This window comes from Diadema antillarum, unplaced genomic scaffold (assembly GCF_040938485.1).
Source record: "Diadema antillarum isolate AM-2024a unplaced genomic scaffold, OU_Dant_1.0 seq00000927_RagTag, whole genome shotgun sequence".
NCBI lineage: Eukaryota > Metazoa > Echinodermata > Echinoidea > Diadematoida > Diadematidae > Diadema > Diadema antillarum.
In genome coordinates, this window is record NW_027271778.1 from 788,114 (window position 1) to 812,058 (window position 23,945).

Here is a 23,945-nt window from a genome sequence, read left to right on the forward strand (position 1 = left end):
AACCTAAAGAAACCCTGTGAGATTTAACCCAAGAGACTTTGAAAGATAGGGAGAGGACAGACAGTCAGGAGGAGCTGAGTTAATATTTTTTCTTTTTTCCTTCTTTTGATGACTGTGAACTCTGCGACATCAACCAAAATGAATCGATGAAGTGAGAATGTGAGATGAATAAAACTGTCATCCCTGCTTACACAAAGAACAAAATAATGATATGTTACTGTTTCATTGGAAGGCGCATTGCCAAGACATCTATGGCAATAAAGCTGGAAATACTCTGATTTTTGGTATCATCCCACAAGACTGACACCCACAAGTCATTCAGCCCACGAGTTTGAGTTTGAAAAAGGGTCCATGAGTCATAGAGCCCATGGGTTCGACGCTAGGCAAATAAGGCCCATATTAAAAGCACAACATTATGCAAATAAGGCCCATATTAAAAGTACAACATTAGGCAAACAAGGCCCATGAGTTTGACACTAAGAAAACAAGGTCCACAAGGTCGACACTAAGCAAGGAAGGCCCAAGACTTTGACACTATTAAAGTAAAAATGACCCACATGTGTTGACGTTACATTATGGAGCTCAATGTGTCGGTCTCCTGGGCTATATTTGCTTAGTGTCAAACTCATGGGCTGTGTGGTATGTGGGCTGTATAACTCATGGGCTGTATGATTCATGAGTGTCAAACTTATGACATGCACCCTGATTTCCAACTATTCACAGGAAGGTCACATGCACAATAAACAGCACTAGAATATTTATTATACCCATTTTAAGCTGAAAAATACTTATAGATGAATAAGTTTCTGTTATCATGTAGGTTACAACTGAACAGTAAAGTCCACTTACATTTATTCCATTGTCATCTGTCTGAAAAAGGAACATGTTGCCAATAAATTGTCTTAAGAAATTTTCATCCACAAGTATTTCACTTTTTTTTTCTAAGGGATCCCATTGTTGTGGTTGTGTCCAAACTTCAGGTTTCTAACATTTTTGAGTGAGATAATGAGAAACCTCTTATGAAATTTGAAAGAGCATGTGCTTCCAAGAAGAATTCAATATTTTGTTAGATGAAAATTGGTTTTGAAATGGCTGAGATTTCCAAAACAAAGTGATCCTAATAAAAGGTGGGACCCACCTTTTATTACGATTGCTTTGTTTTAATTTGCTGTTGGATGCCTCAGCCATTCCAAGACCAATTTTCATTGAATAAACTTTGAATTCATCTTAGAAAGGTATGCTCTATACTATTTCATAGGTGGTTTCTTGGTATCTCACAAAAAGTTAAAAGCTCAATCCTCATCTCCACCAATACTATACCATCCCTTTAATAAAATGTGGCCAGCTCACAAATGTTTGCCCTGTTTTTGTTGAAGAGTGACTTTAACTTACGTACACATTCCTCCAATCTCAACTGCCATTTATTGTAACAACATCTAGAAATCACACATGCTGATTGGCTGTTGCCATGGTAATGTAACATTTCTGTAATGTACTATTTACATGCATAGTGACAACTAGGTCGCTGTTCCATTGTGGCCAACATGTAGAATATTGTAGAAGCTGTTATTTTTGTGAGGGTTTTAATTTTCACAGATTTTCTCTTTAATAACATTATTAATTCATGCAAGAATGATGATCTCAATAACATAGATATCTTCAAGTAGGAAGCTAACAATACTGTGATTTTTTTTTCAACATTGTTTCCATTTGCAATATTTGATTTTGTCTATTCAGTGCACCCAATGCTACGTTGTATGAATAAGAAGATAAGATCAAATGTCAGAACACCAGCCGAGCTGCATTCATCCCTGTGGGTTAATTACTGGAGCAAGTATGCAAAACAGTACAGTGGCTGAAATCCACACATTCATCTTGAATTTCTAAGTCTCACATCCACCTCAATTCATCATGTCAGAGAGATGCTATATTAGGATACAATAATCATGTCAGGATATCTTTTTCATCAACTCTTGGTATCATCCATTTATTAAACTCAGCTACAACTAGTGTCAATACCCATCTACTATTTTTTTTATCCTGTCTTTTATGAGGCAACACATTGAGTATTCAGCAGTCTCCTCGCACAAGCCACCCACACACACATGCACACCTATGCACACAATGCATAAATACACACACATCACTCACACACACTCAAACAACAGGTGGATCTGGGGGAAGGTGGGCACACCGGGCACGTGACCCCCTTTGGGTTTTTTGAGTTAATAAAAGAACTAAAAAGAAAAAATAAAAGAAGGCGCATGCACCCCATTTAATTTTTTGAAGAAACCGGAAGTGGCACTTGAAACAAAAAATTGCATGGAAGCCATTTTTATTATTTATTTTTTTTTTTTGCTTGTCAGCTAAGCAAACCCGGAAGTAGCAACAGAAATATTTTCTACCCCCCCCCCCCTTTACAGAATTCCTAGATCTGCCCCTGAACAAACAACATGCACACACACACACAGAGCAGGAAGGATAGTAATCTACATACGTAGGGTCACTTTTCAGATTTATTAAAGAGGTGAAGAGTACACATCAATTTTCAATAGGTTGGAGGAGTCATGGATGTCATATCCATGAAACTGATATTTTCTCATTCTTACATATTCTAATTTCTAGCATTTCTAGACAGTATAGCATTTTTTGCAATGATTCAGTAATTGAGTGAAATGATGTCATGTGTATGAGAAGGACAGTGTTCTCTGAAGGGACCCTACTGAAAGTGAGTTAGTATGTGCAGATAAAACTCAGTATTGAAAAGTGCTTGATTTCTGGTGAAGCATAGGTTTGTGTCATGTCCTTATTACTGTCATGCAGCAAAAAAAAAGGTTTTATTTCAATATTGCACAGTCAATCAAAATCAGATTAGCCAGATATCACTTACCTTGAAAGCAAAATGAAAATAAAAGGGGGACAACCCTCTCCCACGTCCCCCCACCCTTTTCAGTTGATTTCACTCCCTCACATGTTGCTCACTCCCAGCTAGTTGAGAAACTTGGCATCTCTTGTCATATGCATGTGACACAGAAGCTAGGTTTGCATGACACTGCCATAAAATTCAACTTATTGTTAGGTAATGTTAATAGCACCACTCCAAGGGCCTGTGACTTCAAGTTAGGTACTGTATGGATGGAACTCATTGTTAGCTGATTTTAGTACCGCCATGCTCCCAACCACAAAAAAAAAGAAAGAAAAAAGATAGAGTTAGCATGTATGCAGAACGATAATTGGGGCACTCCTGGCAAATCCTGGTAGTTTGATAGTGGGCCCATATGAACAGTTTTTGAGCTTGTGGTTAAGCTTGACCCCTGTCAGCACTGAATTCTTGTGAATGTGAACACCTGTGTTGAAATGCTCGATATGCGTAAAATACGAGTCATTGCATGCAGAGCACCGCACCTCCAGATTTTATCTTCGAGTTTAGCTTGCTGTTTGCTAACTATGAGTCCTATCATCCATGATAAGCACTGTGTGAATGTTTCTCGTAGTTAGGAGCTAATCTACATATGATCGATGATAGCGTGACCATGCGAACATGGCTTATTCTCTGAAGTGTTCTGAGGTGAATAGATGACTGACTCATTATGCACAGGTCACAACTGGCTTGCCAGGTGTGTGATTCATTGAAACCTGCCATTTATAATTGTGTTTATTCTTGTGCTCATTCAAAAAATAGATCACAGTCTGTGCAAAGATCATGTAACATCAGAGTGGGCAATGGGCGTTTTCACATCAGCCCGATGTTTCGAAATAGTGCGCTATTTTCTGACTTGGGAAGTTAAAAAATATCTCGAGCTTAGATTTTTTTCGGGCTGATGTGAAAACGCCTAATATATCTTGTGTGGCTATGCTGAAATGTTTACATAAGAAAATAAAAACCCTGTATAGGCTGGCATTGGCAATCAATGGAAGTCAATCATTAACCAAGAAAATAATTTCACAGGTGCATTTGGGATAACAGATGTGTGCATTCCAAAGGGTTGAGACAACATGAGTAATTGCCATGCACTAGGAATATGTGGCTTGGATGTCATCTTCACAACAGGTGTTCATGTTTACAAGTGTTCATGTTTTTTTTTTCTCTTATTCATCTAGAAATCAATATGTAGCCACACCCACTTTTTGCACCTGTTCTTCCTTTGTTCTTTCTCATTGTTTACAGCACTTGTTCCATTGTTATCACAGCAGACTCATGTATGAGCTATTCAAAGATTCTACAGTTCTTTCTGTTAATTCTATTTTAGGCAAACATGCCTTCATTGTTACAGTAACAAGTCAGATTTGTAACCGTTTCTTATTCTGCAGTAGTGAAAAGAAACAAAAAAGAAAACATCTTTCTAAAGTCTCTGTCACACTAGAGTGAATGCCTGATGAATTTGAAAATTTGAAGATATGTTTGCATCCATTGCTAATACTAGAATAGTTCTTTAACATGTCTGACATATTTTGTATTCATTAGCTATTCATATGGATTTGCAAGGATATGCCGGAGCCGATTCTTTTATTTTGAACATGTCCAAAATCCCAGGCGTTCTATGTGAATTCCTACAATAAATAAAGTAGAATAAATCAGGTTTAATGCCATCAAAACATTGCAGACAGGTGAAAAGTCCAAAGGCTTGTAATTCCTGTTTACAAAATACATAAGAACATAAAAATTTAGATATGTTATACAATACACACAGTATATCATTATTGAGAAGGAATGATTAAAAAACAAACAAATTACCACTGCACACGTACACACAAAAACAGTCACACCAACCAACTGCAAACTTGTCATGCAATTTATTTCAATTCTAAATGCCATACTCTTAAAGAAAAAAAAATGATTCATTTTTGAAGTGCATCACTAAAAGACTACTACACACACACGACTTATCACATACATATGCACAATCCACGAACAACACTGTATCAAAAAACACATGCTCACATGCAAAACAACCACACACACATTGCAAATTGCACTTATTGAGCTACTGAGTAATCAAAATAAAAAATGATACTTCTTACATTAAAAGGCAAAAAATGCACAATAAGCCATATATGAATTAAAGATAAACAACTTGTAATAACCAATAGTCAAACTTTGACATCGTGTGTGTGGTGTGAGTTAAGTGGTCATAGCTCAAAACTGTTGAAAGGTATTAAAACACACAGAATATGCCATTTAAATCAGGAAAAAATTGTTAACATATAATGACATCAATGGTATCCCAGGGTACCAAATGAAAATCAGCCATTTTGTGGAATTATCTATTTTTTTAAAAAGGTTGTACCCTGGGTAACCAAAAAGTGGAAATTATTTTGTTGCTGGAGCTAGCGCGTGCTAGCCACTGCACTGCACTGCACTGCACTGCGCTGAAGCACACACTATTGCTAGCACAACGTACCATGCATGCATCGTATAACATGCAGTGGCATGGGAATGACTATGTACACGCACACACAGTGCATGCATTTCTCTGCGGCTGTCCTCGAGTGGACGTGACGTGGCGCTACACAACGTGGTACCCCAGGATACTACGGTACCCCGGGGGAACGCGTGATGCATCACATGTGCCTATGACCTTATCAGAATTCACCAATATATTTACATACTTAGCTGTCATCTTAAGGTATCATACCAGTTGTGTTGAATTAGTAGTCAAAGCTCAAAATTATGGAAAAGGCATTGAGAGCACACCACAATACTATATATACACTGTCTAACAGGTAAAATTTGGTGACCATTTGACCTCTGACCTTGTTGGAATTCTCCAAAATTCAAAATTGACTGACATCTTTAGGTGATGCACCTGTGGTATGAACCTGATGGCCAGACCTCAAAATCATGGAAAATCATGGAAAATCACTGGGAGCACATGACAGAACTATGTGTACAGTGACCATCAGGCCAATTCATTGACCACTAGACCTTTGAACCCATCAGATCTCATCCACATTAAAACCTGACTGGCATACTAGGTTATGCACCTGTTGTATGAGCCTGGTGACCACAGCTCAGATATATGGAAAGTGTTTATGAGTACACCACAATACGGTGGACTGTACTGTGCTTAGTAGAGAATTCATTGACATTTTAACCTTTGACTTTCTTGGACTGCACCCATCATTCAAACTTTAAACCAGGAACTTCAGGTGATGTACCTGTGGTGTGGGTCTAGTGGTCTTAAATCAAATTTGTGGGAAGTTATTGAGAGTGTGCTACAATACAGCGAGTACAATGCTTATCAGGGCAAGTTCATTGACCCCTTGTCATTTGACCCTGTCAGACGGCAAAGATATACAAAGGAATACGAAGAACGTCAGACATGTTACGAACTATTCTAATATTAGCAAGGGATGCGAACATATCTTCAAATTTCCGAATTCATTGGGCATTTGTTGGCCATTCGCTCTAGTATGGCGGGGCCTTAAAGAGAGATGCAGTTACAAAGAAAATACTCAACTTAGTAAAGGCCTATGATTCTTTTAAAACTTTGATGTATGAATAAACTTTCAGTGTTACAAGTTTGCTTCAAATAACTATCAATCAAATTACATATCTGTGTGCTATTGTCCACCATGGTATCATCAGTCATCTTTTATTTTCATATTTTCTCTTATTCAAAATTGCCCCTAAGTTCCAATATTTGTCCAAGAGGTTTCCAACCATAGATTTTCTGTTTTCACATATCATGCAGTTATGAATATTTTAGCACCCCATCATTCACATGCCATGTAATGTCCAGTGAAGTAAATAAACAGTCTTGAAACTTCTGCAGTTTCCTACCCTAGTCTTATCTGCAGACCCACAAATTCAGTTTCACTGACCAAAACAAATTTTAATGTTTTCATACAATACTCAAGTACAATCATGTATATGCTTGATTGCTGAAATGTGATTAGAGATAATATTTCTATTTTTTCTCATCAATTCATCCTCACTCTATTTTAAATGCTGTTTAAAAATCTTCCACTGATGTGTGTGTGTGTGTGTGTGTGTGTGTGTGTGTGTGTGTGTGTATGTCATTATATTAGAGGTGGGCTATAGAGGGTGACATTTTCAGAACATGCTCATCACACCTTAGTTTGATGACTTTTTGCCTACTGACACCATTTTTGAAAAAAAGAACGAAAAAAATGCAAAATCCGGGGTGCCCCGGCCGAAATCGTAAAAAATCCAAGATGGCCGCCGTTTCGGCTTTAAAAAGACATTTTTGGCCATAACTCGGCTATTTTTTGGTCTATTGTGATGATTTTGGTGTCTAACCCCATGTTTTAGGGGTCAAAGAAATGGATTATCATGATAATTTTAGTGTAGAACCTAAGCTACTACATGAAACTAACCTTTTACCCATATTTAGGGTTAAATTTCCTTCTCCTTTACCCCTACCCCAACCGCCATTTTTTTCACTTTTTTTCCGTACTTTTTCAAGTCATGTTAACTACCATACTCTTATTAACAAGTTCTAGCAATCTGATTTTTTTTTTACTACCGACAATACAGCAAGAAATACAAATAACTTAACGGTATACATGTATGTGTCATGCCAATACTGGTCATGTGGCTGGTGCATTCAGAGTGCATGATAACTGTGGAACCAGTATTGTACTGTATCTGCTTTATAGTGTGCATTAACATTTTGGTCCTAAGACCTTTAACAACATAAATAAATAGATATAATAATAAATACTCCTTCTCCTTTACCCCTACAGTTGTACCCCAACCGCCATTTTTTGCACTTTTTTCCGTATTTTTTTCAAGTCGTGTTAACTACTTCCATACTCTTAATAACCAGTCCTAGCTATCAATATGGTGTTTTCTTGCAACAATACAGCAAGAAATACAAATAACTTACATTGTACATGGTTTACATATACGTGTCATGCACTACATGTCTGAATACAGATGTACCAAATGTTTATCAGCACTACAAAGCAGATACAGTATAAGCACTGGCTTCTGTTACAATGTACCATTCATCCTGAATGCACAAGCCACACTATATACATGTACCGATATGTGCATGACACATATATGTAAACCATGTATAATGTAAGTTATTTGTTATTATCTATTATTATATTTATTTATTTATATTGTTAAAGGTCTTAGGACCAAAATGTTAATGGACACTATAAAGCAGATACAGTATTTAATACTGGTTCCACAGTTACCATGCATTCTGAATGCACCAGCCACATACAGCTGTACCAGTATTGGCATGACACATACTGTACATTTATATACCGTAAGTTATTTGTATATTTCTTGCTGTATTGTCGGTAGAATAAAAAATGGATTGCTAGAACTTGTTATTAAAAGTATGGTAGTTAACATGACTTGAAAAAAAATGCGGGAAAAAAGACAAAATATGGCGGTTGGGGTAGGGGTAAAGGAGAAGGAAATTTAACCCTAAATATGGGAAAAAGGTTAGTTTCATGTAAAAGCTTAGGTTTTCCACTAAAATTATCAAGATAATCCATTTCCTTGACCCCTAAAACATGGGGTTAGACACCAAAACCATCACAATAGACCAAAAAATTGCTGAGTTATAGCCAAAATTGTCTATTTGAAGCCAAAACGGCGGCCATCTTGGATTTTTTACGATTTCGGCCGGGGCACCCCGGATTTTGCATTTTTTTCGTTCTTTTTTTCAAAAATGGTGTCAGTAGGCAAAAAGTCATCAAACTAAGGTGTGATGAGCATGTTCTGAAAATATGACCTAAAATTGACCCTCTATAGCCCACCTCTAATTATATGTGTATATACCTGCTGTCATCTTATTTCCTCATACATGCAGCTTTCTAACACTTTTGTGCTATGGCTCCCACAACTGGTTCCTACTTTATTAGAAATCTGCTCTGTCTAAACTCCATGTAATATTTTATCTTACACGACTTTCTACTTTCTTCCTCTTTGTCTATCTCTTTCCTCTATAATTTCAGTCAGTTTTCCATGTAATATCCACCCATTCTTCACTTCTGTATTATATACAGTAGCTGTATGTCTCTCTGTTTTCTATCTCTGTTTATCTCCATATCTATATGTAACTTGTTCGCAGAGATTTGTTTCTTTTTGCAGATCCAGGAAAGAAACTTGTGTTCATGACATTTCATTCTTTCTAGCCTGACATGTTATTTGAAATAGTTTTTGGTAAATTCAATTCAGAGTTGATTAGTATAGTCATGGTTATAAAGGAAAGCAACCTTGTTATCAGAATGAAAACTGACAAGTAAGTAAAATTCTCCCATTTTTAGTTTCTATGAGGAGATGAATGAGATATACAAGTAGAGTGCAATTTGCCTGCCCAATCTTGTAGTTTCCCCTTCTCAGCAACACATCTATTAACAGATGCACCAAGTTATCTCATAGCCATATGTAATATGGATATGAGAGCATCCAGACACAAATAAACAGCGTATGGATAACACTGCATATATCGAAACGACGTATATTGATACATAAGAGCTTTCAGACACACCGAAATGTGATATATCCATATGTCGTATAACCATACAAGAACTCCCTAGTCTGAACGGGCCCAGGATATTAAAGTTTCTTGAGTGCTAATGTCTGCAATGTCTTTTATCTAATGTGACAGGTGCGTATCAATGGGGCCCTAGCACTGTCCATCCCACTCAAGAGGGCAGACTACGGCCACGCTGACCAGTACGTCAGCGTCTGGTGCTGTCTAGTCAAGGCGCTCGGGGTCATAGGGGAAGTGTCGGACATCTCGGAGCTGAAGTACCGCGACACTCTCAAGGACCAGGTAAGATGGCGTGTGTCTCATGAATATACATGCATTGTAGTTGTTCATGAATATTCATGACTTTGTGTGTTCAAATGGCGCATGGAGGAGAGGATTTAACATCAGAAACATCAGAAACCAGAGAGATGAAAGAATGAATCTGTTGCTATGTCAGTCACATCGGTTGTCAGTTATGCAGATTTGATACATCTGGGGAGCATTTCACAAAGAATCTTCAAAATCAATCTTATAAGTAAATATTAACTTCATAAGAATGTGGTATTATGCTGGTTTTCCTGTTCAGTTTTATCTAATGCTTTCAGAAGCCAGTTTGAATTGTTATCAAAATTTACAGACAAATTCCTTGTTACTTATTTTATTTTGTAATTTGATGGCTGAATACAAAAGTCTCCAAATTTTCATTTCCATCAGGGAGTTAGAATACTTTGAAGACACACAAACAATACCATGATTTTAAGTTGCTATTAACTTTTAAAATCAGCTTAAATTCTTTGTGAAACCACCCTCTTCCCACCAGTATTGCCCCGGGAATCAGGTGGTGGTTGAGAGATAATTGATTGTGTCACTTCACCCCATGGCTCCAAGTTTGTGGCAGACAGAAAATCTATATCAGCTGGTACATCATCCTTTAAACTTAATAGATGGCTTCTTGGAGCTTAACAATGAGGGTGCTCTATGTGGTTATTCTTGAATTTTTATTTTCCTCTTTTTCTCTCTCTAAAGTGGAAAATAGGGGTACAAGGAAAACAATAAAAGAATAGAGTTTTGATGAACTGCATGAAATTTGTATGGTAACTGCCATAATATGGCACCGAAAGTGAAGGTGTGGATGAAATGAGGTAAAGCATATAATCAATGTTCATTTCTGCTCACAGATTGTATTGCTCAATATTCTTGCCTTTTTACATATCTATTTCTCTAAATCATGCCAATCATTTTCATGGTTCTTCATTTTCATGGTTCATTGTTGTTTTGTCAAACATTTTCATGTCAATTTATCACCCTATTCTTCTCTGTGTGTGGCTCTTCCCTCTTTGCTCCATCTGTAGCTGTGTCAAACTATTCTGCACCTGTCTCTCCTCCTTGGGGCAGAGGACCTTCCGCATCTTACGCTGGTAGTCAAGGGCAACGTCGAGATGCTTCAATCTCACTTCCAGAAGTACGCCGAGCTTCCTCTAGCCCCGGAGGACACCAGCAAAGCCTCGGATCACAAACATTCTGGTAAATGCTTGCATTTTTCTAACGTGTTTGGCTTGTGTCTTGTCTAGGTTTCTCTTGTCTCGTACCCTTGTTTATCAGGCACTTTGGGTAGGATATGCAAATAGTACATCAGGCAAAGGTTTTAGTGTGGGTGTGCTTTTGGAAGCACTCATAATGTTATTTATACAAAATTTCTTACATAGTAAAAAAGAATTGTCAACAGAAGGCTATATAACCATTTAAGACAACTATTCAGATTGGTACTTCTTATGATTGGCCTGTAGAAAGAGTTAGGGTTGTTTTTTTTTTTAGTACATTTGTTTGTTCCTTTATGGATATTTATTCATCGAGTGTAAAATGTAGAGAAAATACACTCTGTCAGTGTGGAAAAGCAAATATTTGGTCTACTCTCCCCCCTTATGTCTTTATCCAGAGGTCCAAAGGCAACAAACAAAAGGGGTTTATTTAGGGAAAATGTTTGTTTAGAGGTAGTTTCATATCTACATTAGATGTACTGTCTTCACTAGGCAGTTGTCATTTTTATTTTTAAAAAAAAATCTTATACTTCCCTTTTATCACTCCCTCCTGTTGTCTGTAATGTGTTTACTCTAGGTGTGTGAAATCTAGCATAGTTTCATATCTACTTTAGATGTACTGTCTTCACTAGGCAGTTTTCATTAAAAAAAACAAAACAAAACACCTTCTCCTTGCCTTTTACCACTCCCTACTGTTGTCTGCAATGTGTTTACTCCAGGTGTGTGGAATCTATCACATCCTTTGTATTTTTATTTTTCAGCGTGAGAACGATTTCTATAGTTTTGTAAATTATATGCTTGCATTCTCAACTAATTAAACCAGTTTTGTAACATGTTGAACTCATTTTGTAATGCTGTATGGAAGTGTTATCTTTGGTGCTAGGAAGGGTCATACCATGTAATTCTTGACTATGTTTACAACAGCATTGTGATGATATGATGTGATCTTTACAATTTTTTAGCGTATCAGGAGCTGATATGGTACATAGTTGGCATTTTTAGATCCTATGAAGGAGATTCGATTCCCATTTTTCGGAGAAAATAAAAATCATGCTGGTGCCAATGGTATTTCCATGCCACAAAGCATGTTTTGACCAGAGTTCATGAAAACTTTTTGGCGTGAAGTTAGAAAAACATCTGGAAATGCAGTGGAATGGAGTGAACCTTTACCCAGCATGGACAAGTCAATATGAAATTGTCATAGATATGATTAGGAATGCCCAGAGGGAACCGATATGAATGGGTATAACATTTTTAGGACATCGGCAAATGTCTTTTTTCCCTCGTGCGTGTCAAAACGTGTTGAGACTAAGGGAATCACACATTTATTGGTCGGCATGGATTTGACAGAAACGGGTCATGGCTTAAGAGTTTCCATGGAAGCAGAGACACGTATTAGCCGTGCACAGTGTTAATGAAAGCGTGTGCCTAAAGCTCAATTTTTCATCCAGTGCATTATGATTGTGTATACTGTGTATCTGATCATAATGATTGTGTGATCATGATGGTGATGATAATGATAGACTTTATCATGTCACTTCAAAGTGTAAGAGAATGTAGAGTGGAATATGAGAAACAGAAGTGTGGCATTATCCATGTCCAACTTGATATTTAGCCCTTAATGTGTGATGTTCGCTGATTGGCACCCATGCTTTCTTTACCAAATGGCACTCCCATATGAAAGTGGTACCTGTCAGTAGATTGAGATTACCTAATCCTCCTAATCCCTATTATGTCACCATGGCCTTCCTGTTGGATTGAGGCACATTCCTACACAAGAGTGGACTTGCTAACTCTATAGCAGGACCAAGTTTCTGAGATTTTCTTTTCTTATTTTCTAATTTGGTGTTACTCTATGAGAATAAGATTGTATGCTTGATCTTTATAATGATGAACACCAAGCAAAAGAGAAGGAATTAGCCTTCCTTCTCTTTTACTTGTTCATAATAATACAGATGTAGCATATATGATCTTGTTCATGAAAGTAACAGTTAAAAAAGATAAAGAGAAAATCTCCCTAACTACATGTACCTTTCTCGGTAAACAAAATTCCCATCATTCTTATATGGGAGAGTTTGGAGGGATTATTGAATGCTGGTGAAAAAGCTTAGCAAGGTAAGCTTAGTGCATGGACGCTTAAAGGGTTAAATACTTTACACTATTCAAAGAGAATTTTACTTGCATTATATGAGAGATATGAACTTTACCAGTATTTCCACGAGCTTGACATGAGTGTGGAAGACTGATTTTGTTGTTGTGGAAGTAGCCACAAAAGAAAGTCTACTGATGACTGAAAATCCTTGACAGTATTACAGTAAGGGAAGTTTTGTGACTGGGATGGTTGAGATAGAATTAAATGACAGAGTGTCTAATTACTCTTTAAAGAATGTTTAAAGAAGTGCGCAGTGATATGTACAGATGCCTGTCATTTATGAATGTAGAAACAAGTGCAAGGGGAATTCCCAAATCTGTTTGTTTTCTTACCAATTACACTTCCCTCCCTCTCACCTTGTAAAGTCCTGTCTCTGCCTTCCTACAATATGTCTCCATTTTAATGTCAGACAGGACAAGTGAGGGGAGATATCTGTCGCCGAATGGGATGCAAATTAAAGTGAATCCGCCAAGTCCGCTGTGCTAAACGTATCAGATAAAGATCTAATCTGAAACCCGACCAGACCCTCTCAGGACTTTCACCTTCTTTCACCTTCACAACACAGATAAAAACGAGCAGCATTCCTCTTTAATTGAATTTTGGCAACTTGGCGAGAGTTGGGCAGATACCCAGGCAGATATGAAACTTCCCCTCGCTGAGAAGGAAATTCAGACAGAAATTTTGGGTGGCTAGCTGCAAAATTGTTGAAATTTCATTCCCAGTATGGCATAGACCCACTTTTATTGCTGCTGAGTGCATGATCTATTTCCTTGAGTCAGTGTAAAACAGGACTTTCCAACATGAGATATTACAAGAACTTTAAATGCTGGCTCCTTTTGACATTTGGAGAATCCTCTCATCACAGCGATAATGTTACTCTTCGCGAATTTTATTGATGTGAATTTTATTGACGCGAATTGCACAACAAAGGAACAAAAAAGACTGATGGGTATATTGTAATATTCATTTATGTTAAGATTATTCTATAGCCCCCGGCTACCTTATCGTGTCTCCATACCAAAGTGTGTATTTCAAGTGTGTTGTCAATGTAGTTGTTTCCTCATTTACACTGTTACACTTGTGACTCAGGCCCCGTTTTATCAAAAGATATAATCGATTTTAAATTCCCTTGTAATACCACACAGGTTGCCATAGACTCATGATACAAATCAACTATATAATCAATTATAACTCTTCATAAAACAGGGCCTAAGTCCCTGAATTGTTGAAATATTTCATGCTTTGTTCATGCATCGTCTTTCTGCGGAAAATATGTTTGGACTAAGTTTCTAGGCAAGGTTGAGGACGCCTCCTTTTGTTCATTTGGCTTTAGAGTATGGTTTGGAATCTAGAAATCTTTTGTAACTGATAATAGACTTGACTAAAAAGTTCATGAACTTTTCTTTTTTCCTTTTCATTCCTCTTCAACTGCAGATATGAAATAATCAATGTGCAAATCAGTAAAAGCTGATGATTTAATATAAAATTAGATATATTCCATGGATTTTGATGTCTTGATATTTGAATGAAGACTTTATGTAATGCTCAATTTACGGCATCATATACCAATATCATGGCCTTGTTTAGTATGTGCTTGGTATTGTGCAGCATTTCAAAATCAGGCAGTAGATTTGTTTGTAAACACAGTAAAACCCTTTGAGGCTAGCAATGATTTCAGGGATTCTTCTGTGGATTTGTGGCATGTGTATACTTACTTGGATCATGGCAGCCATTGAAAATTCCTGGTTAGCATTAAATGCTCGATTCCCACTGTCGTGTTATCTGCTATGCATGCCTCGATTGGCCATTGGTAGCTGATCGTGGAATTTTTGTATATGTCTATCACAATTTCCAACACAATTGAAATTGTGATCTTAATCATGGAGTGCTTGTGGTCATCTCAGATCTTGAGGTCATGGCAACCATGTTGACCGTAGACAATTTTTGAACTGTCCAAATCTTTTTTACAATCATTATTATTGCAAAGAGTGACCTCAAGAAATGAAACGATCAGCACGATCACTCCAGGACTCAGACCACGATTTGAATCTTGGCGCAAATAATGATAGACACAAACAAAAATTCCACGATCAGCTACCAATGGCCAGTCATGGCATGCGTAGCTGTTCGCACAACAGTGGGAACCTCACATAAGGTGGAGAATGAGACTGCGAAGTGGTGATTTCTTGAGGACACTGAGTCACTAGGGGTCCATTAGGATCATATTAAAATTGGCCATTACAGGAAAAGGTTTGTATCTAATAGCCATGCGACATAGAATCCTCCCTTGTTGGAATGTCTTCTTCAGTTGCCAATGTGTGTTTGTAGGTAGAATTCCCTCTGAGTAGAGTTACAATAATATGTACATTGCAGCACTTGCAATGTCTTTGACCGCCGGGTATTTGAATGGGAGGCAGCTTTACAATGTCTGTGTAATGTTTTTGTTTCAAAGAAGCACGTTTTGTACTCCCGTCTGCATTAAATGGCATGTTAATATCCACTCAACTGCCACATAACCGCACAATGATGACCTTTCCTTATAGGACAAGTTTCATCATAAACAAACAAATTATGTCTTGACCCTGCAATAGACAGTTGTTTTGTCCTTTCATTTTGCAGAGCAGTTTTTGATACTGCTTGATCTGTTTTGAATCTATGGTGTCTCTGCACTATTTCTCGACACTGTCTTCTAAATACGCTGTATTCCAGATCATTTGGATTCAAGGAAATGTGTAACGGGGAGTAAAAGAAAGAAGGAAGAGAATGTTTGACTCACTTAGGAATGAGTGTGACATTGCGAAGGAATTCATGATGATATAAAGGGGATCACACACTGAATGAAGGCATTGCTACTCTCGACACATTTTCACCTGCCGTACTGTATGCGCTGCATGTGAAACGCTTCATTTGCTGATGTTGTCTTGTAGTGCCTTTAATGCTGCCACCCTTCGTTTGCTGTGGCATGACATGACTTGACAGTGATGTGAAGAAAAGAGAAAGAGCTAGAGGAAAAGGGAGTCTGATTGCTTGAAGTGATAAGACTTCCCTGGATATCATGTCTCACCTGACTCCCATCACCTCCGTGCCTATAAACCTGTCAGATACGACATCACACTGCCCAGGTGATTCCTCCAATTTAACCCTTCACGCGCTATCAGGGCCGATCGGCATGGAAAACCCCATAGCATTTATACACACTGTCCAAAGTTTCTGGCACAGACAGGGTTAAACATTTACGGTACAGCTCCTTGAGGAGTGCATTTGTGGTCATTTGTGATGGACAATGTATTTATCCATCTTGACCACTTCAATCTCGACTATCTTATATCGATAAGAAAGCTGCAGATTCTGTTAGGCAGACATTTTGCTACGCAGGTGATATTGTACTGATCAGCCTTTATGCATAGTAGTGTAATCAAAGCTGAATTGAGAGTAGATCAGTAGGATATGGCACATCATTTGTCATGATAATTGGTTTGTTCTGATTTTCTCCATTCTGGATAAACAAAGGTTAATGTACCCCAACAGAGTTTATTTTTGTGGGTGTATGTGTGTGTGTGTTTGAGCAGGCCCATAACTAGGGGGTTTCAGGGAGTTCTGTGGACCACCCCCCCCCCCTCCCCCCAGTTTGCTAGCAGAAAAACAAAAACAAAACAAAACAAAACAAAACAAAAAAAGTTAATGCTCGGTATCTGTAAAATAATGGAACTGAACATAAACTTGAACTAGAAGGTCCACTTTTTGTAATTCTGAACGGCCTGGTGTAGATATGTGTGTGTGTGTGTGTGGGGGGGGGGGGGGGGGAGTAACATTGAATCTGTGTGAGTCAAGTATTTTTATGAGCAAATTAAATCAAATGAAAGCAGCTTACAGCTTTTTAGCTCACCTGAGCCAAAGGCTCAAGTGAGCTATTGCGATCGCCCTTCGTCCGGCGTCCGTCGTCCGTCGTGCGTCGTGCGTAAACTTTTTACATTTTCATCTTCTCCTTGAAAACCCCAAGACCGATTTTCATCAAACTTTGCAGGTAGCATCCCTAGGTTGTTAGAAACTCAATTTGTTAAAATGGGCACCATGCCCCACCCAGGGGGCCCCCAGGGGGGCCCAAACCCCCCAAAATTAAGGAATCTGTAAAAATCTTCTTCTCTAGAACCAGAAGTGATAGAGCTAAGTTAATACTATGAGTTAGTACTTTGATGACTGTAGTTTCAAGTTTGTTCATGGCAGAATCAGGGGTGCCCCCCTTGGGACCCAGGGGAGGGGGGTGGGGAGGGGTTCTAATGGGGCCTAAATTGTACATTTTCATCTTCTTCTTGAAAACCCCATGACCCATTTTCACCAAACTTGGCAGGTAGCATCCCTAGGGGGTTAGGAACTCAATTTGTTAAAATGGGCACCATGCCCCATCCAGGGGGCCCCCAGGGGGCCCAAACGCCCCAAAATGAAGGAATCTGTAAAAATCTTCTTCTCTAGAACCGGAAGTGATAGAGCTAAGTTAATACTATGAGTTAGTACTTTGATGACTGTAGTTTCAAGTTTGTTCATGGCAGAATCAGGGGTGCCCCCCTTGGGACCCAGGGGAGGGGGGTGGGGAGGGGTTCTAATGGGGCCTAAATTGTACATTTTCATCTTCTTCTTGAAAACCCCATGACCCATTTTCACCAAACTTGGCAGGTAGCATCCCTAGGGGGTTAGGAACTCAATTTGTTAAAATGGGCACCATGCCCCATCCAGGGGGCCCCCAGGGGGCCCAAACGCCCCAAAATGAAGGAATCTGTAAAAATCTTCTTCTCTAGAACCGGAAGTGATAGAGCTAAGTTAATACTATGAGTTTGTACATTGATTACTGTAGTTTCAAGTTTGTTCATGGCAGAATCAGGGATGCCCCCCTGGGGACCCAGGGGAGGGTGGTGAGGAGGGGTCCTAATGGGGCCTAAATTGTACATTTTTATCTTTTTCTTGAGAACCCCATGACCCATTTTTACCAAACTTGGCAGGTAGCATCCCTAGGGGGTTAGGATCTCAATTTATTTAAATGGGCACCATGCCCCACCCAGGGGACCCCCAGGGGGCCCAAACCCCCAAAATGAAGGAATCTGTAAAAATCTTCTCTAGAATCAGAAGTTATAGAGCTAAGATAATACTATGAGTGAGTACATTAATGACTGTAGTTTCAAGTTTGTTCATAGGAGATCCAGGGGTGCCCCTCTTGGGGGCGGGGGGGGGGGGGGGGGGGTTGGTTTGGAAGGTCCAAATGGGGGCCTGAATTGTACATTTTCATCTTCTTCCTGAAAACATCATGATGTATTTTCGTCAAACTTGGCAGGTAGCATCCCTAGGGGATCAGGATCTCAATTTACAAAAATGGGCACCATGCCCCACCCAGATGGCCCCAGGGGGCCCCATTCCCCCCAAATTAAGGAATCTTAAAGAATTTGGGCCCTTATTGTACATTTTCATTTTCTACTTGAGAATGCCTGGTCAAATTTTGGTGGAGCTGTGAATAATTTAGATTAGTGACTGCGTGAAAGGTGAACTTGCGATACTCAGGTGAGCGCTAGACCTGCGGGTCTCTTGTTTCATTACCTTTTTTTTTTCAGCCCGTACGTACACTGTACCATTACTACCAATGAAACATGCTTTTCTTATGGATATCACTTCTTATTTTCCACTGGGATCAATATTGCGCTGAAGAGATGTCTGACAAGATGGATAGATTCACTCTGGAATGTAGCAAAGTAATTGAGCAAGTCACAGAGACTTAAAGAAGGCAAGAGTAATGTAATGTGTGACCCTATGTTTTTTGCAATGTATTGTATACGCCATATATTTAGTGAGCATAATTTTTTGCAAATGGCGGGACTTCCCAACGATTTTGCGAGTGGTTAAATTTGCGATAGTGGAGTACAGCACTGAACAGAGAAATGTATGCGTGCATGTCATGTTCATGCCAGGATCTGAGTCAATATTTTCATGTGATTTTAAATGCACGAATAGCACTCAACTCGCAAAATTCACGAAAATAAAAACCTCACGAAATATTCGCTGTGTACAGTAGTACGCTGAGAGGTGAAAGGTTGTCCCCATTCCCAAACCCTTCCAATAGGTGGTTCTTTCTTTCTGTGTCCTGTTCTCTTCAAAATTCTCTTTCTTTTGCTCATAATTATACTCTTCTCTCTCTTTGTTTTCTTTAATTTTTGGTTGTACATACTGTATGCAAACCTCCTACCAAGCACACCCAGGGTACTCTTCATCAATAATTCACATGTTATAAATCATAAATGCCTCTTTGTTTTACAAACAAATGAACTGCCCTTTTTTGCCAGGGATATTTCACACTCTGCCTGGCTGCAGAGAGAGGATAATATTCATCAAATGATATTCCTAAAGGTAGCAGCAGTTTATCATTTATGTCAGACGGCTTACACAGATCGACAATGCAGATTTAAGGTAAAGTGGCATGGCGTTAGCTACGTTTTTACACGGAAGTGGTGCATAAAACTCATAAGGCTAGATTGGGTGATACACCAAGCCTAACCATTGTAATTGCAATAAAAAAAATATATAATTTGTAGAGTAAACTCATTGGCCCGAATTCACGAAGGTGGTACAAATGAAACCATGGTTTAAACCATGGACAAAAACCATGGAGCGCCAAGTGTCGCATGGAATATTTCGTTACGAAATCAGTCATTTCGTCAATGAAATGATTATTTTGTAATGAAATGACATTTTGTAACTAAATGAACATTTCGTCCACTAAATGATAATTTCGTTAATGAAACGGTCATTTTGTTGACAAAATGACCAATATCGTAACGAAATATTCCGTGCGACACTTGGCGCTCCATGGTTTTTGTCCATAGTTCAAACCATGGTTTAATTTGTACCACCTTCGTGAATTCGGGCCATTGTGCTCTCCTGATCACGCATTGCATATATTGACAATAATTATGCTGTTTTAATTTCATGCTTTAGATATTAACAGCAGCAGAATTGATTGAAAAATTATTTCCATGTAGTGTTTCAATTCTGTTCAGTGCAAAGTTTCCGGTTGCACTCTGGTGAACAATAATACTTTGACATTCAAACTTACTTTGTTATGACATTTACTGCCATACTCAGAATCAAGCATGTAAGGACTGCATGGACGCAGGATAATTGTCTTCAACTTTTCATCAAAAGGCTGTAAATAGTGTTTATTTTGAACAATGGTAATTGATTCATTGTCAGCGACGGAATAATGATATTAAAATTGCGATTCTACCAATGTCTTCAGCTCTTCAACATCTTTGCCAGTTCATTTATAAAATGAGCCTTAAAGGAGGAAAATGTCGTGGGAGTGTTGATCTGTGATGCCTCAATACTTGAGGACAAGAGACAAGAGAACTGTTTGGTCCTTGGCTAGTCATCCCCACGCACTCCTCCGCTGACCTTGCTGTCTGACCTGTAATATCCTGTTGTGAGGACTCAAATTTCAGCCTAAATATTTGCCCGTTCAATCATGCTTGTTGTACCGTTCCGTCTCCGCTCGCTCGTGATTAACGTCAAGACGTCCTGCACTACAATGAAGCCGTACGCGAGTCATCATCCTCTGGCTTTGCTCCGTGTAAATCTACACCCTCGCGATATCATCAGTTTCATATTCAAGATCAAGACAGAAGGCATAGAAGCGGATATGGGCATGTGAGTAGCACAGAGGCGCAGTGGGACCGCTCCTAATGGATCCAAATACCCTGTAATCCTTTTACTGAAATGTGATTGATTGAAAAGCTCCGAGAACATTGCAGGGATAGTGTTTGAAACCGAAAAATGCTGAATGCGTAATGCATCCCGATTAGTAATGTCACTCGTAGTTTCACAAAGCAATGGAGGTTTTGATTGAAATTGTTCATTACAGTGTGTACTCTACTTTTACCCACCAAAGGTCACGTTCTGCTGCTTGGGCAGCTTGTGCGATTGCAAAGGGAGATACAGATTTTTCATTTCTTGCAATTATCTCCCTAACTCCTAAAGAAAAAGATTACCCATTTATGAGTTTTTGCATAATTCAAAGAGATGTGGGATGCTGGCATATAGATTATTCAAACGCAACCCAAGCTTTTATGTCAAGATCTTTGCGAATAAGTTGACCTTCACAGGAGGGGAAAATATTGAACTTCAAAGACTCCTCCACAAGGTAAAGAAAACCTTTAGGAAATTGAAATACTTATGAGGCTACACATTTCCCAAATGTGTCACGTATTATTAGCACAAGTCTCCAAATTTATTCATAGTGTGCACATTGTACAAGTGGGATTACTTGATTCTTGAGGTGATTTTTAATGTTGTAGATTTTTTGGGAAAAAAAAGAGAATAATAATAAATGGGATATATGTGATTAGAGTGTTAAGCCCATTAGCATCTTACTGGCCTTTAAAAATCATTAAACTGTCCACAGCTGTTATTTTGTATGAGCATTTGTGTGTGTGTGAAATATATTAAATCAACCTTGCTTCGCTCAACCATGCAATTTGATATTCAGTGATGACACAAAATTTACTGTATTCTTCAGTGACTTGCGACTGCAATGTATATTGTTGCAAGAAATCCAAAAGTGCAAATGGGTTGATTTGTAACTGTCTAGTAGACGCATCCAATATGAGAATGGCTATTTTTTAGTACTGTGCTCCCTTACAGAATTCCAAGCTTGTGGCAAGCATGTTAATAGCTTTTAACAAGTGTGGTAATCTTAGTAAGCTTGTGAACACAAATTTAGATAGCACTTCTTGTGTACAACCTTACCACAAACTTATATTTATAACATGCTTGCCCAGCACAAAAAAAGGGGAAAAAATGTATCCCAAGCTTGTAACATGCTACAGCAGCAACAAGTTTATGGGCTACTACACAAAATGGTACAAGCGTGCAGGCTACTAATAAAAGCTCCGCAGAGTTGTGGCAAGCATGCAGTAAGCTTGTGGACCACTACAACAAACTCTGCAAGCTTGCACACCACTAAGAACTACCATGCAATGCAAGCTTGCGACATGCTTGCAACAAGCTTGTGTATAGGCCTGCACTACAAAACAATCTGCATCACTCTGCCACTACACCCACTATCTCTTGCTGTCTTTCTAGTGATTTTTCTCTTGTCAGCTGATGTTCAGGTGTTGGTGAAAGGGGGGGCGGATAAGCTGTTATTTTCATGTACAGATATTTTCGCAAATGAAGAGGTCACGAACATTTCTGCGAGATTTTGTTTTCGCGAATTGACATCAAGGCTTTTGTGAGTGCACTATTAACCCAGGCGCATGGCAACATTTTCACGTGTTGTTAAATTTGCGGTCCCTCATGAAAGTAACAGCTTATACAATGTACAGTATGAATGTGGAGAAATTTTGTATTTTGTATTGGACATCCTGTGGGGGCCTGTAGGGTGTGTCTAACAGTTAGTTGTTTTCTAGCATTTCAATCCAGCTATTCCATGTATCTCCATAGGACTGGCATTTCAGAGTTGGTTTCCTTTGTCTTTGGGCCACATACAACACTATCGATATTAATTTTGTTGTTACATCACTTTCCTGTCTCTAGGCTGTTAAAGTCCATCCCCCCCCCCCAAAAAAAAAAAAAATCAGTTATGACCACCTAGGTTTCCCCCATGGAGACTGACATTCCCAGCATATTAAATCTCACAACAACAACAACAACAACAACGAACTTCTCCCGCTTTTCCAGGAAACAATGAAATTTTCAATGCACATAATATATGACACTTTTGAAGAGACTCACTTGTGATGAGAATTTAACCTTTCACACATCATTTTGACTGATATTAATGAGACATTATTGTACCCAAGTCCTTGATCTGCTATTTATCATCTGCACCTAGGAGATTTTCCTGAAAGTTGAACAAAATCAATAGTATGAGCATGTATGTATTTTAATCCACTATTCCTCTCATCACTGACACTCAAGAGAGCTATATGATATATTATCTGTCAACTATATGTGACCGTGCACCTCAAAACGAACATAAAGTCGCACACACTGATTTTGCGTGAGGACTGAAAATAAGTGAAATGGGTAAACCTAGCCGAACTTGACTTTTTCATATTTTCTGAAAGAGCGGGTCTTCTTTTACATTATGCTAAAATTTGGGATCATAAAATGGGCAGGAAAGTGTTTTTTTTTTTAGCAGTTTATCTCGAACATTTTTGGTAGAATAGTGTGATTAGGTGTGTCTTTAGAATCCCTTTTTCATTTCTGAAAAACCTTGTCCACACTCTTCACCTTCAACTCTAATAACCTTTGAAGGGATAGTGCTACTGCTTTGAAAGTTGGCATTAATTATGGACAGACTGTGTTAATGAGGCATGCTTAATTTCACTTTAATCTGATAATCCCTTCATTGTTGTTACTCTGGTGGTTAACTTCCTGTTTTTTGTCCCATTCATTGCACAGCCAACACGGTTTGGTAAAGATTAAGCGCTTGAATAGACACTGTACTTCACAGCCTCTTTTCTCGGTTCACACTTTTCCTGAGTTTGTGCTTTCTTTCCAATATTTAGATAGGTTAGGAGAGTCCATTTGATTTGAGTTATACATCATTTTAAAGCTTAAAGTCTGCTCTTTCAGAATATGGTCTTAACTTAAAATTCATGTCTGGCGACTTTTTGTTTGTTTTGAGGTGCAGTGTCACATATTATGCAGAAGATTTTCAGGATGGTATCGGCCTGCTGCAAAGAAGACTTTGGAATAGAACCCCTGAACTTAAGCAGGTCCTATACCCTGGCAAATTTGACTTTGTGATCT

At 38.5% G+C, this 23,945-nt stretch overlaps 1 protein-coding gene across 1 annotated transcript in view; it reads left to right on the forward strand.

Moving 5' to 3' along the window:
• Nucleotides 1-23,945, forward strand: part of LOC139741414 (HEAT repeat-containing protein 6-like) — a 92,533-nt gene that overhangs the window by 62,657 nt on the left and 5,931 nt on the right. The window contains exons 21-22 of the mRNA XM_071652000.1: nt 9,600-9,767; nt 10,817-10,988. Coding sequence (XP_071508101.1) covers nt 9,600-9,767; nt 10,817-10,988 — 340 coding nt within the window. The remainder of the gene's footprint in view (nt 1-9,599; nt 9,768-10,816; nt 10,989-23,945) is intronic.